The 19,393-nt window shown below is 40.3% G+C and overlaps 2 protein-coding genes across 2 annotated transcripts; one reads left to right on the top strand and one right to left on the bottom strand.

The window, feature by feature from the left end:
• Positions 1-4,973: 4,973 nt before the first annotated feature.
• Positions 4,974-5,476, bottom strand: LOC122819040 (cuticle protein 16.5-like). The gene is made up of 2 exons (XM_044095089.2): positions 5,429-5,476; positions 4,974-5,373 (listed from the first exon to the last, which is right to left on the bottom strand). The coding sequence occupies exons 1-2, from the start codon at positions 5,438-5,440 to the stop codon at positions 5,029-5,031; spliced, it is 357 nt and encodes a 118-aa protein (XP_043951024.2). The 5' UTR covers positions 5,441-5,476; the 3' UTR covers positions 4,974-5,028.
• Positions 5,477-5,755: 279 nt separating this feature from the next.
• LOC122819038 (cuticle protein 38-like) lies at positions 5,756-6,220 on the top strand. Its single transcript, XM_050886497.1, has 2 exons — positions 5,756-5,798; positions 5,859-6,220. The coding sequence occupies exons 1-2, from the start codon at positions 5,787-5,789 to the stop codon at positions 6,183-6,185; spliced, it is 339 nt and encodes a 112-aa protein (XP_050742454.1). The 5' UTR covers positions 5,756-5,786; the 3' UTR covers positions 6,186-6,220.
• The last annotated feature ends 13,173 nt before the right edge of the window (positions 6,221-19,393 follow it).

Here is a 19,393-nt window from a genome sequence, read left to right as displayed (position 1 = left end):
AAGTGTTACAATTGCGGCGCAAAAGGTCACACATCTGCGAATTGCGAAAACAAAAACCGCTCTGATCGACACCGAAAGCAAGTACAATTTGGTTACCGATACCACATTTAAAAATCTAAAAAAGCCAAAGTTAAGTGAGTGCAACGTTTATCTCATCGCTTTCGGTAAATCAGATCAAAACAAGATTAAACCATCGGGTTCGTTTGAACATGAAATTACAATTGACGGTGAACAATTCGTAACGAACTTTCTATTGGTCGAGTCGCAGTTCCTGGACAAGGAGATGGTTCTTGGTGAAGAGTTTTGCAAGCAAGCTCAATTGACAATTTCTAGTGAAGGCGAGAAAGTAACCAAACCAAGAAGTGCCGACGCAGAGATCAGTTCGATTTTTAAAATTGACACTGAAGACTGCGAAGCAGTTGTAACTGACATCGAACCATCGGCAAGCGTAAAAGCTAAAGAGGTAGTATACAAAACCGTTCAAAACTATCAACCGGTAAGCACGAAATCCACAAACATTCAAATGCGTTTGATCCTTAACGACGATATGCCGATACACTCACGACCTCGATGACTTTCGTTTGCCGAGCGATGCATCGTAGACAAACAAACCGACCAATGGCTGAGGGACGTTGTAATTGAAATCTCCGAGTCGGAATACAGTAGCCCAGTTGTCCTAGTTAAAAAACGTGACGGATCTCATCGCCTATGCATCGATTACAGACGAATCAATAAACTCATCATCAGATACCATTTTCCTCTCCTTTTGATCGTGGATCAACTAGACAGATTACAGGACGCGCGTATATTTAGCTCGATTGATTTGAAAAACGGATTCTTCCACGTTGGTATAGAAGAAGAGAGTCGCAAGTATACGTCGTTCGTCACGCACAACGGACAGTTTCAGTTTCTTCGAGTTCTTTTCGGGCTATCCAATTCGCCGAGCGTATTCCAACGACACGAGAATGCTATCTTCAGGGACCTGACTTGTAAAGGCGTGGCCATACCGTACGTCGACGACATTATAATTCCTGCAAAAACGGAGAAAGAAGCTGTAGAAAACATCATCGAAGTTCTAAGGAGATGCTCAGAGTATGGACTTTTAATTAATTTCAAGAAATGTAATTTTCTGAAAACCAAAATCGAGTACTTTGGTCACATAATTGAAAATCCTGGCCGCCCTTCTGGCCTACACTGCTCCCCTGGCCTACTCTGCTCCCCTGGCCTACACTGCCCCCGCTGCCGTGGTAGCAGCTCCTGCTCCAGTCGTGACCGCCACCAGCAGCCAGGTGATCGCCAGGAACTACAATGGAATCGCCGCTGCTCCAGTGATTGCTCCCGTGGCAGCTCCAGTGGCAGCTCCAGTGGTCGCCAAGTACGCAGCTGCTCCTTTGGCCTACTCCTCCCCCTTGGCGTACTCCGCCCCCCTTACCTACGCCGCTGCTCCAGCACCACTGTTCATCTAAATCAAACTGTGATCAGTTATCAATAATCATCTTAGATAAATCATATACATATAAAATAAATGATTGTTGCCACTTAGATGTTTGTTCTTTATATTGATTAGTGAACAACACTGTCTTTATATAATATACCGTCCCTAGTTAAAACATCAATAACGTAAATCGAGGAAAATAGGTTACACCCTGAAGAATTTATTAAAAAACAAGAAAGGAAGTTAACTTCGGCAAGCCGAAGTTTGTATACCCTTGTAGTTATAAAAAATAATCAATAATTTTATTAAATTGAATTCGAAATTCTTAAAAATATAAAAACATATATTCTCAATATTATAAGATAGTATGTCAAAAAGCCACAAAGCTATAATTTGTTTCACATTGTTTCCCACCCATTATCCGATCGTACCTATGACAGCTATATGATATAGTCGTCCGATTTTAATAAAATTTAATTCGAAATTCAGAACTAACTAAAAAATGTTATTTTCAAGCTTATAAGGTTATATGTTAAAAAACACCAAAGATATAATTTTTATTTCATGTTTTCCTACTAATTTTCCAATCGCTCCTATGGCAGCTATATGATATTGTCGTCCGATTTAGATAAAATTTAATTCGAAATCAAAACCAAATAAAAAAAGTTATTTCCAAGCGTAGGAGTTTATAAGTTAAAAAACACCGAAGATATAATTTTTCAATATTATTTTTCCACTTATTTTCCGATTGTTCCTATGGGAGCTTTATGATATAGTCGTCCGATTTTGATAAAATTTAATTCGAAATTCAGAACTAATTTAAAAATGTTATATCCAAGCTTAAAAAGGTATAGTTAAAAAAAACAAAAGATATACTTTTTAAAAAATTTTTTTCCCGACAGTTATGTCGGACTCATGTACTACCTGCAATAGAAAAGTTTCAGCCCGATAGCTTTAAAACTGAGAGACTAGTTAGCGTAGAAACGGACGGACAGACGGGCATGGTCCGACTCGTCTAGTGACGCCATTCAAGAATATACACCCTCTGCAAGGGTATACAAAAATATATTTCTTTATGTCGATTTTGTATTCATTAACTGGTGTTTCGTAGTGTGTTTATAGATGGCATTCCCTTAGTTAAAGGGGGGAAATCATGTTTTGAGTTGTTGAAAAATTCGAACAATCTAAGCCCTATTTCTGAACTATTGGAAATATTTTCGAGAGGAATACTTTAGTAAGCGCGTGGTAAGAAACCTATGCTTCAAAGGGGGTGTACTGGAACTGAAAGTCGACTTGGAATGTCAGATGGTTCATTTATGATAAACAAGTTTTGTTTCATTAGTTTCTAAACCTTTTACTCGCAGAGTAAAAGAGTATACTAGATTATTATGTAATAGGTAAACCAGTAGAGATCTCGGAAACTATAAAGGCGATAATGTTTGGATTTTAGAGGTTATGAAAAGCGCACGTTTATTTCAGCAGGGTGCCATACCCCCTAAAACTCCAATACGCTCACTCTTAAACCGGAATAGAGCCTACATATTAAAATATTTTAAAAACTGTAAATGCGATTTTATGTTGATTATAATTATCTACATTCATGCCAGTGTCTTCACAATCGGGCCATCCATTAAAATGTATAAGCAAGTAAAAAATCTAGTCTAGGTTGAGGCGTTGCGGGTGTGCAATTATGAACACTCTTAGCTAAGTAAAGAGTATTTAAAAGTCGATGGCATCGACTATAGCGTTTTCTCTTTTTAATTACGTTGTTCCTAAGTGGAAACTTCTGAAAATCTAGTTTGTATGTAGCTGATAAGCTGACCAAGTTTCCCAAGTTTGTAATAACCCCTTTTCGATAGGGATTATCAAACGAAATTGGCTAACGCAGCCATATTGTTAAAGTTGTCGAACATTTTGATGTCAGACAATTCAGTACTTCATTTTTCCGCACGCTACCATGTCCATCGAAAATTAAAAAAAATACTCTGTAAGATCGAAAAAGACTTACTCCTGATATCAGAGTCAGTTTCAGATTAGGATGAAAGTTTATAAATCATTTTTTCAACGAAGAAGAAAGAAAAGGAACCTTCAACGACCCATAAAAAAGTGGAGGAAGAAAAAACATGTCTAACATGTCTTTGGACAGTTAGGCAGTGTACACTTTATTTAGTTTAAGAGTGTTTTACGAGTTTAAAGCAACAGGATATATTTCCCGTAAGCGGCTTTATGCCTTTATGAGATCCAGAAGTGTTTCACTATACAAGTCGATCTAGCCTTATTATTGCGTCTGTTTCCTCAATTTTCAAGATTTCGGGATGAATAATTCCCAAAGTAGGGTGAGTGAGACTTGTGACTAGTGCCTTAAATTATATGTATGCTTAGCGCTGGGATTAAAACAAGCAAATAAACAAATAAAAAACACTATGGATGTTTTTTGCTATCGATGGTAGTAACTAGCGATACTATCAAAATTTTGTTGCATTTAGCCGAAAACTTGTCAATTCTTTAGAAAAGATTCCCCAACTCTGACATAATTTTTATTGGTTCGTTTTTTTTTCTCCTGTTAAACTTCCTAGACGTTATCTAAAAGTGTTTGGTGCGTTCTGTATAGAAGTGTCTACCTAATAGGTAGTACTTATTTACTTATATGCATTTAACAATGAAGTCAAAAAAGAATTCCCTACTTCATTACGCTGCACAAATTTGTTCCAACGCCACTGAACTACTTATATAATGTAATCCTTTAGATATAGTCAATTAGTCGCTTACATTGATCATTATTTAATGTTGTAGAATTGCAGTGTGACTTTGAGGTGGAAAACTCCTGAAAGCTCATAGAAATATACCACAATATTGTATTCATACCCTTTACTCGTAGAGTACAAGGGTATACTAGATTCCTAGGAAAGTATGTAACAGGTATAAGGAAGCGTTTCCGACCCCATGAGGTATTCAGGATCACTAGCCGAGTCGATCTAGATATGTCCGTCCATCTGTATGAACGCTGAGATCTCGGAAACTATAAAAGGTCAGACTTCGCATGCAGATTGAGCGGGGTGCCACGTCCACTCTAAAACCCACAATACGAAAAAAACTGTAGCGCCTAATTTTTTAAAACTGGGAAAAAATGTTTAGCTAAAATGTTTTTGTCTCATCAATACCTACCCAAAAAAAGTTTGCTCGCCCACTCTTCCGCCCACTTGTACTGAAATAGCTTGTAGATGGCGATTTACAAATATCCGATAGGTGGCGCTTTACAATATTTCTTTTCTGCTTATATATTTCTATTTTCATTTTGCTTCCTCAAGCGGAGTAAAGGTTATCTGATAGTCGAGGCACTTGACTATAGCGTTCTTCCTTGTTTTTTCTGGAATGATAGTATCGGTGGTGGGACCGAGCCATCGAAGATTGTTTTTCGACCATCGATACTATTTATAGAACTGTCGATTGTTTTACCAAGCCTAACCAAGCCTATTACTGTACGCGTAACGGGCATAACAGTCGCTAATAAAAGCGGATATTTTTATAAAAAGTCAAATAATTTAACAGTTTTTAATTTCGCCAATTCTAGTATGAGATCACATTTTATTTGCTTATATCAGGAGTGGTGCTGGAGCAGCGGCGTAGCTGAGGGGGGCGGAATACGCCAAGGGGGAGGAATAGGCCAAAGGAGCCGCCAGAGGAGCAGTTGCGTACTTGGCGACCACTGGAGCGGCCACGGGAGCAATCACTGGAGCAGCGGCGATTCCATTGTAGTTCCTGGCGATCACCTGGCTGCTGGTGGCGGTCACGACTGGAGCAGGAGCTGCTACCACGGCAGCGGGGGCAGTGTAGGCCAGGGGAGCAGAGTAGGCCAGGGGAGCAGTGTAGGCCAGAGGGGCGCCCAGGAGGCCGGGCTTGGCAGCAGCACAGGCAACGAGGGCGAGGATAACAACGGCCTAAGGAGGAAAAACGTTTAGAAAACTTAACTCAACATCATATCTTCAGACTCACGGATTTGAACATTGTGATGGTTGATTTGTTGGTGCTTTCGGTTCGAAAACTTGAACTTGTGTGATGTCGCTCAACACTTTAGGTCGCTATTTATACACCAAAGCAAGACTGCGTCTGTGACCTCAGGCCATCGAATCCATTGGCCACCAACAGATATTCCACATTCAGCAGTGGGAAATCACATAAAGTATGGTAAAGTGCAAACGGTAACGGCAGACTGTCGCAGCATTTAAATGAACTGAATGCGCACATGAGTCAGAGCTGAATAAGTTTTGGGTATAAATATGCTCCACCAAGAGCAGTTGGACATCAAACAGTTTCTGGCCCTCCGAAGAAGCAAATCAAAGACAAAGCCACCATGTTCAAATACGTAAGTTCTTCGAGGGTGCAACTCCGGAGGATTATAATAATTTAATTGGTTTGTTCGCAGGCCGTTGTTATCCTCGCCCTCGTTGCCTGTGCTGCTGCCAAGCCCGGCCTCCTGGGCGCCCCTCTGGCCTACACTGCTCCCCTGGCCTACACTGCCCCCGCTGCCGTGGTAGCAGCTCCTGCTCCAGTCGTGACCGCCACCAGCAGCCAGGTGATCGCCAGGAACTACAATGGAATCGCCGCTGCTCCAGTGATTGCTCCCGTGGCCGCTCCAGTGGTCGCCAAGTACGCAACTGCTCCTCTGGCGGCTCCTTTGGCCTATTCCTCCCCCTTGGCGTATTCCGCCCCCCTCAGCTACGCCGCTGCTCCAGCACCACTCCTCATCTAAAGGAATAAAATGTGATATAATTGTAAAATTGGCGAAATTATAAAACTGTTTCACTATTTAACTTCTAATACAAATATGCGTTTTTGTTAGCAGGTTATTGTAATACCAGTTATTGGTAGAGTAAAAGAGTATATGAATCAGATTCGTGGAAAAGTATATATTTTTGATCAGGATAACTAGCCGATGCGATCTATGCATTCCGTACGTTTATCCGTCCGTATAAACGCTTAGATCTCGAAAACTAAAGGAAGCTAAACATTTGGGATTTACCATGTGGAGTCCTGAGCTTCTTGCGCAGTGTAAGTTCAATTTAGCACTCTTAGGCGCTCGATCCAGAAAAAACAATGAAAAACGCTATAGTCGAGTGCCTCGACTATCCGATACCCGTTCCTCAGCTTGAGGGAGCAAAATAAAAATGGAGATATATAAGCAGCAAAAAAATATTGCAGGGCGCTAAACCGGCTATTTGGTATATGTTATGTGGGCGGAAGACAGTTTTAAGCGATTTATCCGTTTGGGGGCGTTACAGTGGGCGTGGCAAACCTTTTTTTTAGATCAATCGAATGATTTTAATGAGAGAAATACATTGTGACAACTACACTTTGGGCGGTTTCTGGGCGTTAGAGTGGGCGTGGCACATTTTTTTTGAGTCAATAGATAGGTATTGATGAGGCAAATACATTTTAGTTAAAATTTTTTTTCTTCATAAAAACTGTTGGCGCTGAAGATTTTCGCGGATTGCGGGCCTTAGAGTGGGCGTGGTACACCGCTGAAACAAACTTGCGCTGCGTAGGAAGCTTAGGAATCTGCGTTCATACGAACGGACGGAAGACAGACGGACATTGCAAGATCGGCTTGGCTAGTGATCCTGATCATATATGTATATATACTTTATTGAACCGGGAACGCTTCCTTTTACGCGTTACATACTTTCTGACGAATCTAGTATACCCTTTGACTCTACGAGTAACGGGTATAAAAACAAGAAAGGATGTTACCTTCGGCAAGACGAAGTTTGTATAACCTTGCAGTTATAGGAATTAATCGATGTTAGCAAGTCCATGTTACATTTTAAGAAGATTTCAGGGATTTTAAAATATTTGTAAAAAATTATTTCATTAATTCTCAGACCGTTTCTTAGACAGCTATGTGTTAGAGTCGTTAGATTTTTTTTTTTAATTTAATTCGTAATTCTTAAAAATACAAAATTCATATTCCTAATAGTTTAAGGTAATATGTTATAAAAAGACCGAAGCTATAATTGTGGGAATGATGTGGCAACCCAGATCAGATGGTCTAATAACGAGAGCTTGGACAAAACTAACGACGTGGCAAGCCTGCCAAAATCGAAGGGAAGAGGGAATTAAGAATTTGCAACGACGAGGAGGAGACGTGCGAAAACGACGCGAGTAGAAAAGACGTGAAAAAACGCAGAAGAAAAACTAAGACGCAGATTTATCCATTTAACAAAACCTCTATCTAATGCTAACTTATAGTTAAAACTTTAAGCTAACAGTGGGTTTATTCTAGAGCTATAGCAACAAAAGGCCTTAAGCTCGCTTATGGTAATTTAGAAGTGATGATTATATTTTACAATTTATTATATCTTATATAATATGTTCGAATTATTAAGAAAGAGTAAGATTTTCTGGGTATTGATTAAAGTAGGATTTGATATAATGTGGAAAGGGTTTTGAGAGCTGAACGATGCAGTTCTTTGGAGAGTAAGGGCGGGGCATGAGGTAATAATATGGATTAGGCTTATTGGGCTGATGTTGCACGGGGGGCAGATAGAGGAAAGGTTTTTATCAATGTAATGCGCATTGGTGAACTTGGTGTGTCCAAGTTAATAATAATTTGTTGTCTTCTATTCATTTCGTTTTTGTGTGGGAATGTTAGGGGTTTTACAAGTTGGTACCAAGGAGATGCTGTTTCCAAGGTTTTTATCAGTTCATTATCTAAGCATTGTTTTAGGTGTCGAGCGATGTCAGTAAAATTGTAGTTAGGGGTGTATATAAGGGGGGATTGAAGGCTAAGTTTGGCAAATGAGAATGAGCAGTTTCGTTGCTTTTTATTCCTATGTGGCTAGGAATCCAAATAAGGCTTATTTTTGGGAAGTTTTTGGTTATGATGTTTCTTATTAATGTAATATAGTAGGAGTGTTTATTAAGGGTTTTAATCGAGTTAAGGGAGGAGAGGGTGTCAGTGCAGATTGCGTGTTTTCCAGACTTTCCTTGACAAAGTTTTGTGGCTTCTAGGATGGCAATGATCGCGATTGTATAGGAGGAAGAGTACATTGGTAGTAGACCGGATTTTAAAAGGTTATTTTCATCAGTAATACTGAATCCAGATATACCATCAGCCTTAGAACCGTCAGTATATACAAATTGTGTTGTGGATATGAGGATTGTAAGGACCTGAAAAGTTGTTGGTAAGTTGTTGCAGGGGTATTTTGTTTATTATAAGATGACAGACTGGTGTCGATAGCTTTATGTATGGTAGTCATATTACATTTTTTACAGTTACTGATTCGGATAGGAGAAACGGGGAGGGATAGGTGGTTGCATGCTAGGATTATTCTGTCTATGGTACTAGGGTATCTGTATTTTCTTTTATGTGGCTTTATTAGTTTAGTTATAAGGGTGCCGTGGGCGAAAAGGATATTTTTACTTAATTTGGCTGTAAGGAAGTTTCGTTTTTGTTCTAATGTGTTTGTTTTAGTTTCTAGTAGTAAGTTGTTTACTGGTGTGGTTCGGTAGGCTCCTAAGGCTGCTCTTAGAGCTGCGTTTATTGTTGTTTTTAAGCAGTTTAATTTAGGTTTGGGACAATATCCGTAGAAAGGCAGGCAATAATCGATTTTAGAAATGAGGATAGATTTAATAGTATTGATAAGAGTGGTTGTGTTACTGTTATATTTAAGGGAAGAGAGATGTTTAATAATATTTAGAGTTTTTGATAGTTCTGTTTTTAATTTTGTAATATGGGTGTTCCAGGTGTATTTGTTGTTAATAGTAAGTCCTAGTATTCTGAGGGAGTTTGTACTGGGAAGATTTGTGTCGCCTGTACGGATCTTGGCAGATGAAGGACTTGACAATTTGTCGGTCGAAGTGTGGGTGAAGGAATTTGAGGACATGGCGACAATTATGTTCTGGAACGAATTACAAAAGTTCATTTTTGCCAAGCGATCGCTGCAAGGCCTTGCCAAAATGTTTGCCAATAGTGAGCGCGAACTAACGAGTTGGGTAAAACTAAAGCAAGCCTTACTGGCCGAGTTCAAGACCGCGACAAACAGTGCTCAGTTACGCAATTTGATGGCGGAAAGAAAATTTAAGAAAGGGGAAGGTCTGCACGAATATTTTTTGCATATGAAAGAAGTAGCTTCAAGGGGAAACATCGAAAGCAGTGCCTTAATCCAATACATAATCGACGGAATTGACGATTCGTGTGCAAATAAGCTAGTGCTCTTCAACGCAAAAAGTCTGAGCGAGTTTAAAGACAAACTGAAGTGCTACGAAGTAATCCGCGGAAAATCAAAAAGTGAGAATAAAAGTCAATTCACGTTTTCAAAGGCGAACAAAAGTAAGGCAAAAAAAGAATTCAAAAACCAAGCAGTGCCCAACAGAAATACAAGCAGAGACCTAAAGTGTTACAATTGCGGCGCAAAAGGTCACACATCTGCGAATTGCGAAAACAAAAACCGCTCTGATCGACACCGAAAGCAAGTACAATTTGGTTACCGATACCACATTTAAAAATCTAAAAAAGCCAAAGTTAAGTGAGTGCAACGTTTATCTCATCGCTTTCGGTAAATCAGATCAAAACAAGATTAAACCATCGGGTTCGTTTGAACATGAAATTACAATTGACGGTGAACAATTCGTAACGAACTTTCTATTGGTCGAGTCGCAGTTCCTGGACAAGGAGATGGTTCTTGGTGAAGAGTTTTGCAAGCAAGCTCAATTGACAATTTCTAGTGAAGGCGAGAAAGTAACCAAACCAAGAAGTGCCGACGCAGAGATCAGTTCGATTTTTAAAATTGACACTGAAGACTGCGAAGCAGTTGTAACTGACATCGAACCATCGGCAAGCGTAAAAGCTAAAGAGGTAGTATACAAAACCGTTCAAAACTATCAACCGGTAAGCACGAAATCCACAAACATTCAAATGCGTTTGATCCTTAACGACGATATGCCGATACACTCACGACCTCGATGACTTTCGTTTGCCGAGCGATGCATCGTAGACAAACAAACCGACCAATGGCTGAGGGACGTTGTAATTGAAATCTCCGAGTCGGAATACAGTAGCCCAGTTGTCCTAGTTAAAAAACGTGACGGATCTCATCGCCTATGCATCGATTACAGACGAATCAATAAACTCATCATCAGATACCATTTTCCTCTCCTTTTGATCGTGGATCAACTAGACAGATTACAGGACGCGCGTATATTTAGCTCGATTGATTTGAAAAACGGATTCTTCCACGTTGGTATAGAAGAAGAGAGTCGCAAGTATACGTCGTTCGTCACGCACAACGGACAGTTTCAGTTTCTTCGAGTTCTTTTCGGGCTATCCAATTCGCCGAGCGTATTCCAACGACACGAGAATGCTATCTTCAGGGACCTGACTTGTAAAGGCGTGGCCATACCGTACGTCGACGACATTATAATTCCTGCAAAAACGGAGAAAGAAGCTGTAGAAAACATCATCGAAGTTCTAAGGAGATGCTCAGAGTATGGACTTTTAATTAATTTCAAGAAATGTCATTTTCTGAAAACCAAAATCGAGTACTTGGGTCACATAATTGAAAATCAGAAAATAAGTCTATCGCCGTCCAAAACACATGCTGTGACATCGTTTCCTGTTCGGACTAACCTGAAACAGCTACAGAGTTTCCTTGGCTTAGTGGGCTATTTCCGAAAGTTCATCGTCAACTTCTCGCAGATAGCTAAACCCTTATCTGACATGACGAAACAAGATGCGAAAATTCATTTCGGTGACCAACAGCTAGATGCGTTTAACAAATTAAAGGTTCTTATTACGCAAAAACCAGTCCTAAAAATTTTCCATCAGCAGCACGAGTCTGAACTCCATACGGACGCCTCAATCGATGGATTCGGCGCAGTTTTGCTGCAAAAAAGTACGGACGATAACCAGTGGCATCCTATATATTATACGACCAGAAAGACGACAGATGCTGAAAAGAAGTTCACCAGCTACGAGCTCGAAGTCTTAGCTGTTGTGGAAGCCTTCAAAAAGTTCAGGGTCTACTTACTGGGTATGCGATTTAGACTCATAACAGACTGCAATGCTCTAGCCAAGACCATAGAAAAAAAGGACTTATGCACCCGAATAGCTCGCTGGATTCTTCGATTACAAGAGTTCGAATACGTCGATGAACATCGAGCTGGCACACGAATTAGCCACGCAGATGCCCTAAGTCGTGCACACATGATGATGATAACAGAGACGTCATTACATAGCAGAATCAAGAACATCCAGGCTCAAGATGACCAGATTAAAGCCATCATAGACATTCTAGCAGAAAAGACGACCCATAACAATTACTTCTTGAAATTGGGAATCTTACACAAAGTGGTTGACGACTGTGAACTCATTGTTGTTCATTCGGGTATGCAACGAGAAATTATCAAGCAAGCACACGAACACGGTCACTTCTCTGTCAAGAAGTGTAAAGATCATTGGCAAGGAATTCTACATACTGAAGCTGGAAGAGAAGATTCAGAAGTGTATAAGCTGCTGTTTACCATGCATTGTCAGCAACCGTCAGCAGGGAAAGCAAGAGGGCGAACTTTATCCACTCAGCAAGGACGAAAAACCGCTGCAGACGTATCACATCGATTTCCTTGGCCCTTTGGAGTCGACTCACAAGCAGTATAAGCACATACTTGCAGTAATCGATAGTTTCACCAAATTTTGCTGGCTCTATCCGACCAAGACGACCTCTACCAAAGATGCTGTATCGAGACTTCAGGAGCAAAGCAAAATCTTCGGCAATCCTATTCACATAATCTCTGACAAAGGATCTGCTTTCACGTCGGAGGAATTTCAACTGTAGTGCAACACCGAAGGCATCAAGCATCATCTCATCACAATAGGTCTTCCTCGTGCCAACGGTCAGGTCGAGAGGCTAAACACGACAATAATTGCTGTCCTTTCAAAACTTTCAATCGCTGATCCACGACAATGGTTCAAGTTTGTCAGCAGCGTACAGCAAGTCATCAACTCAAAATTTTGCAGAAGCACTAAAACAACGCCTTTTGAGTTACTTACGGGTACCAAGATGCGTCTCAAAGCCGACATACATATCCAGCAAATGTTGGAAGAAGAAATGATTCATGTTTTTAACGACGATCGAGATGAACTTCGAAAGCAAGCGAAGCAACACATATTGAAAATGCAGGAAGAAAATAAAAAAAGATACAACTTACGACGAAGACCAGCATCAAAGTACAAAGTCGGCGACTTAGTTGAGAACACAGCTTGGTCCAGGACTAAAGCTAAAGCCGAAGTATCTTGGCCCATACCGCATTATAAGGGTAAAATTAAATGACACCTATGACGTAGCTAAAGACTCAGTATTCAGCGAAGGCCCAAGGCAGACGAGCACTTGCGCTGAGTATCTCAAGCCGTGGATGCCTTATGACGACGATGAAGACGACGCATTCGAGGCGAATGCAGTGTAGGATGGCCGATTTGTGGGAATGATGTGGCAACCCAGATCAGATGGTCTAATAACGAGAGATCGGACAAAACTAACGACGTGGCAAGCCTGTCAAAATTGAAGGGAAGAAGGAATTAAGAATTTGCAACGACGAGGAGAAGACGTGCGAAAACGACGCGAATAGAAAAGACGTGAAAAAACGCAGAAGAAAAACTAAGACGCAGATTTATCCATTTAACAAAACCTAATTATAATACTAAAACCCTTACAATAAACCTACAATAATTATAATCAAAACCAGTGGGTTTACGTGTACGTTATTTTAATAGCCTAATCACAGCCAGGTCCCACATAATTAAGTACATACTATTTACCAACCAATTTGGTCGGACAGACGGATAAATAGAGTTTTGTATCAGCTGAGTTTACTTTAAAAGAACAAAATATTTTGATTGTCGATGACGAATTGGTTCTGCAACTTTTTCTGAGTGTGCCTACCATTAAGTTCTTGGGCGCATGGTTTTTTGTTAGTTTCGGCTTCCCGCTTATCTAAAACGCTTTCATGGCGCATTTCATGCATTGATGCACAATTTAAAAACCCATTTTCAGTTCGCGCGTTTAGATAGAAGATGGCAGTTCCTTGCCAGCTGCCAGAAGCCGAAGGAAGAGTCTAAAAAGCCCCCGGCATATGTTATCGCCTGCCACAGGGCTGAAAATCCGCACATCCTGAAGGATTTGCGCGCTGGCGCTTTCTTTCCCTTTTCCTGAGCGCGTTTCCTTTTGGATGGGCTGCCTTTAATTTGATTTGTTACAACTTGCGATTACAAAAACCGAAAATTCCGAAGGGAAGCATACCGCTGCATAATTAAGTTTACCTGCCAGGTGAAAGTCACGCCCCAACCAAAAAATCTGCAACTGCAACCAACAAAAAATATTTGCAAAAAGTGTAGAAAAAGCGTCAACGCGACTTTTGCGTTCTCCCGTCTAAATAATTAAAAGTTCGCCCTTGCCCAACGTCCACGCCCCTTTTTTTTGTCGGTTGGGATTTTGTTTTCCATTTTGTAATTGCTGTTAATGGCAAAAACAAGCAAAATGGTACACAACGTCGACTGTGGGAATCCGGGAGCGGACAAGGCGAAGAACCGCCCAGCTCTACACGAATTTTGCATTAAAAAAGCCTGCGCATGTAAAAATGTGACGTTAAAAAATACGTGAGGTTCATAGAGTCGAATACATTCGTACCCTCTAAAACCGGTTTAGCAGTTAGAATTTCCTTTCTTTCGAAATGGTTAAAAAGCAACTGCATTCGTCGCTAGTAAGTCACCAGTCCCAAAACTATCTTTTGTTAATCAATAAAATTAGGAATTCTCGCACCTCATAGCCTCGATGTTATTAATGAGTTGCTGCGCACTAAAGTTTTCCCAAACCATTTACGGTTATGAAAGTTTATACACTCATTATTGTTAGTTTTAGGAACAACTTCTCTCGTTTTCGAAAAGTGTTATCTGTACCTTTTAAAACTGCTCTCAGACGATACATTTCAGTTTTTGTAGGACAACGCATGTCCTTTAGGAGGGTATTTAAGAAGTAACCCGCTGCAGCCAAGATGAAGTTACTACGTCGGAACAGCACCCCGATTCAGAAATGTGTTGCCCTGCAACCAGGAGGCCTAGAGCCTAGTCACCAAACTTTATGACTTGTTTATGCTCGCTCCTGCTCCCTTCTGCTGTTTATTTGCCGGTATATGTTTCTTCTGGCTGTTAATTTTGTTTGTCGACAAGGCGCAAAATGGTTGAATAATGGCCAGGCGACATTTCGCTTAATGTTTGACTTGGCTGCAACACGAAATCTGATGCAGGATGCGGCGAAAAACGAGCTCTAGAGCCGGCAAATGTTTGCTAAGAATATATTCTTGTTTCTCCTTTATTTAATTATGCAAAAGGATTACTTGCTTTAACGATGTAGGGGAGTGATGTTAATACAAATATTGCGGAAGATGTTTTTCAGTATTAACATTTTGCTCGGCTTAAAGTTGCAGAACTAATAACGAAAACCTTCCAGAAAACTGTACAAATTATGTAGGTATAAGTATCTAAAAATTATCTATAGGGGATTACTTTATTTATATATTTTTTTCCCAGATTTTAGTTTCAAGTATATATTAATCTCAGATTTGGTAATATAATTTGCTTTGTGGTATAGAGGTACGTATACAATGTAAGGAAGGTAATTTTGTACATATTGAAGTCCAATCAGTGCCGCCCATTCGCAATACTTCCAAACTCTTCCAAGACTTTACTAATGAGCCAGGAATTTAACTTCAAGTACATATTAATGTAAGAGATTTGGTAACAGAAATTTTTTTCTGTGGTATAAGGGGCGAATACAGTATACGTAAAGTAATTGTGTCCGTATCGAAGTCCAATCAGTGCTGCCCACTCGCAACACGTTTCTAAAAAATACTTGCAAACTTCTCCAAGTCTTGGCTAATGACCCAGGCCTATGTATCCTGCCTCAACCGCCTATCTGTATGGCTAATTAGGCTAAACAAATTATGGGATATGATTAATAGAGAGCACGGCCTGGCAATTAACTTTTTGCGATAAATAAAACAAATTGTATACGTGGATATAAATTTGAGTTAGCCGGAAATGCACGCAAATTTATTGGCCGCAATCAGAACCCCTAGGGTCTGTTTTGAAGGACGGATTTGTCCTGCGATTTAACAATTCACGTAGTGACATTTGCAATTTTGATTGCCCCAATATTTCTTGCACTGCTTTCGTTTTTTGTTTATGGCCATCGCACCATTGAAGGTGTTCCGCCCCTCAAAAACCAGCCAACAAAAGTCTAAGCCCAAGAAACGTGTCGTGTAAATTAAAAAGGTTTCGGTTTTAGTGGGGAGTTTTCTGTTTAAAAATGATACGCCAAAGGTCAGAAAGGCTTTAAAATTTCCCCGGCCAGGCTTTATGCAAATCATTTGTATATATTTCTTTTTTGCTGGGCGTGACAAGGTCTAATTATGCCGGATTGTGGGCTGCTCATCTGTTTTTTCAGAGTCAACGTCATTTACTTAATTTGTCTGTGGTTCGTTCACGCCAGTGATGAAATATTTCAATAGAAGGGACCCTTTTTTCAGCGGGGCTTTATGGCTACGCAAAAGTTTGAGCGACCCAAACGAACGATGTATTATATTTCCAGGCAATTGTTTCTGGGCTCTCCTCCTCTGAGAAGTGGAAGAAACTCATTTTTTGGTAGGAGACTCGTGCTTAAGTAGCGGGAAGCGCAAACGTAAAAGAAAAGGAAAGGCGAATCCCCAGCTGCGGAAAAAACTCCTACACACCCAGCTCCGAAGGATTCAGGACTCAGGACCTGAGAAGTGACGTGTTTGGCGCTGCACCAGCACTTAACCTTGGCTGTACACCGAGGACACGGCGCTCGAGTTATGAATTAAATCCTGCCACGAATCCGGCCCGCGGAGATAGCTAGCATATATACGGAGCTTCGTATCACTGTGGAACTTTAACCCAAAAGCCTGGCAGGACGAAGTCGGCTCTCCTTCGTGGCAGCAAAGCTTTGTCCTTTGGCTTCCATTCAGCATTTCTCTTTGGCAGAAGCTTTGAGGCTACAAGAGAATTTCAAGCAAAGAGAGCTCGACAGGATAAACACAAAGAGAAAGCGGAAGATAAGGTCACAAAAATGTGTGTTGGGATATCTAGAAACGACAAGTGCATTTTTGAAAATATTTTGGAAGTAACTACAGGATTTTCCCAAGGAAAATTTGGATATAAACTCTCTTCATCTAGTAAAATTAAATTTTAATAGTAAACTGGTAAAAATACCAGTTGTTGTAAGAGCTGTTTAATTTTTAGGTGATTAGAGAAGGAAAGTTTTTTTGTTTAACAAAAAATTGTTAACCGACATACAAAATAGTAACGATCCCACCTTCAACACACAAAAGTTCTGATATCAACTTTTATGACGAAAAAATTATACAACATAAGACATAACAAAGAAAATATATTTTGACAACAATTTCTAAATTATACATATAAATTACTTACGTAAAAAATTATCCCAGAATCATTGCAATACAGAAATATAAGAAAAAGAAACCAACCTTGGTAAGCAAAAGTTTACATTCCCTTGCAACTTAAATTATAACATTAAATTAAAACAAGAAGTAGAGTGACTCGACTATCAGATACCCGATACCCGATACTCAGCTTAAGGGAACATAGGGGAAAAGGATATATAAAGCAGAAAATCGATATTGTAAAGCGCCACCTAACCGCTATCCCACTATACGGTAGTGTGGGCGGCAGACAGATTTAGGAATTGTGACTATTTGTTGGCGTTAGAGTGGGCGTGAAAAATTTTTTTAGCTTATTCGATTGGAATTGTTAAGACTAATACATTTCAGTTAAAATATAGAAAAATGTGGCCGACACACTTTTGGGCGGTTTAGAATGGGCGTGGCACCCTTTTGAAACAAGCTGGTGCTCAGAAATCCCTGGAATCGGCATGCCATGTCCCAGCTCTCCAGCTTTTATAGTTTCCGAGATCTCTGCGTTCATACGGTTAGACGGACATGGCTAGATCGCCTCGTCTGATCGATCGAGAATATTTACACTTTAAGGGTAGGCGTAGGCCTGATAAAATTCCTAGGCAGTGTAAGAATGGCTTCGCTCCAAGTAAAACAAGTATTTGGGGACCCCGTTAATACTTCCGCTCATACCACTTCGTCAGGAGCAGTGTCTAAGAAGGTTAAGAAGTCCGACCAAAAGGAATACTTAGGTTGTGCACCTAATTTGAGTTCTGCATACTACTTTGAGATGGCTGCAAAGAGCCTGCATGTGATCACATCTACGTCACTTTCGTGTACTGCATTGCCCACACTTTTTACATTCATATAAATATCCAAGGTGTAAAAATGCAATTTGTAAGCGCAAGTACTCGTTTTCAAGCTTGGTGGTACGCCCTATGATCCTTATCTTCTGGACGTACTGCTCCAGACGGACTGTTGAGGGCGTAACTACCAACGTTTCCGGGTCTTGAATTCAATTTAATGATGTCCTGGAATTAGAAATTGCTGTTGCAGGGAAATGGTTTTACTACATTGCTGCAGACTATTCTGCAACTTCGGAGGGACTGATGCCATATCTTTAACACCAAGAACATTCAGTTATATTTAATTAAATGACTCTAACACATTTATTACTGGAGTGCAACGCAGTAAAGGAGACGTTAGCTCAGCATCACTAAACGAGTCGATCTTGCCATGTCCGTCCGTCCGTCCATTTCAATTTCAATTGACGGACGGACGGACAGACGGACATGAGTAGATCGACTCGCCTAGTGATGCTGAACTTCAATATATATACATTATGGGGTTGGAAAAGTCTTCTTTACCGCGTAGCAAAAAAAAAAAGTCTTCTTTACCGCGTATAATAAATTCAAGACCAACAAGATGAGCCTCACTGCAGATCTTAAATAAAAATAAATTATAAATTAAAACATTAATTTAATTTAAATTCTGGAAATGTAGAATCTGTTTTTAGTCTTTACTGCAGTTTCGCCAGGTCGAAACGATGTTTGTTGCCTACTCTTAGGAACATTTATCTCACAGTTTATGTCATAACAGAGAGCTTTCGAGAGCCGGCCGCAGTTGGCGGGGCAAGCGTAGTGCATACTTTTAGTTGCTGATTGTGATGCCATACAAAAAGCGATCAAAAATAAAAACTTTTCGGGTAACCCCCTTCGACGCTCCCAGAACCCGGGGAAAACTCCACATGGCTTTTGATTTGGCCACTCTTTCTTTTGCCGTTTGTCTTCAGTTACACACACACCCCAGCCCCGCACACAGCAAAACGTAGAAACAGTCAGGTAGTTAAAAGTTTTAAATTGAGGGCGGGGATCATTTGTGATTTTTGCCGGGTGGGCACTGCAAATAAAAAGCCAGGAGCGGGAGGCTGGGAGGCTGGGGAACCTGCAAAGTTACAGTCACGGCAGAAGCGCTCTGTCACTGCTCATTTGTTGCTAATAATTATAAAAGTTTTCCTCAATCCCCTCGAGAGACATAAGTACCACAAAAAATATATAGAAAAACACTTGCCAGACTGTCTGTCTGTGGGCTGATAGAAAAAGGACACCAAAGTTTTGACAATGGTTTAGTTTACAGGATTTGCTCGGTAGTGTGTGTTAGTCCTCTTCAGCGTAAGCATTCTGCTCAGATTTCGCAGCGAATAGTTTTGCAGTCACGGTTCGGCCTAAAAGCTGAAGTATTAAATTTTTATTTGCTTACTTCATAACAATAGTATGGGATGTTCCACTCCCCCTTTTATATAAGTCACTTGGGACTTGGGACTTGGAGCGCAGCCAGAATGCTTGGATAGCAAACAAGTCGAACAAAGCGAGCGCCAAATTGCCTTAAAAGCCTTTTCAAGTCAAAGTTTTGCCTGTTTGCGCATAATTATTTATCCGTGACATAAACAAAAAATCTTAAAAACCTTCACTGGTGATG

The sequence above is a fragment of the Drosophila biarmipes genome, chromosome 3L (assembly GCF_025231255.1).
Source record: "Drosophila biarmipes strain raj3 chromosome 3L, RU_DBia_V1.1, whole genome shotgun sequence".
Lineage (NCBI taxonomy): Eukaryota > Metazoa > Arthropoda > Insecta > Diptera > Drosophilidae > Drosophila > Drosophila biarmipes.
This window is presented reverse-complemented; position numbering and strand designations above follow the sequence as displayed.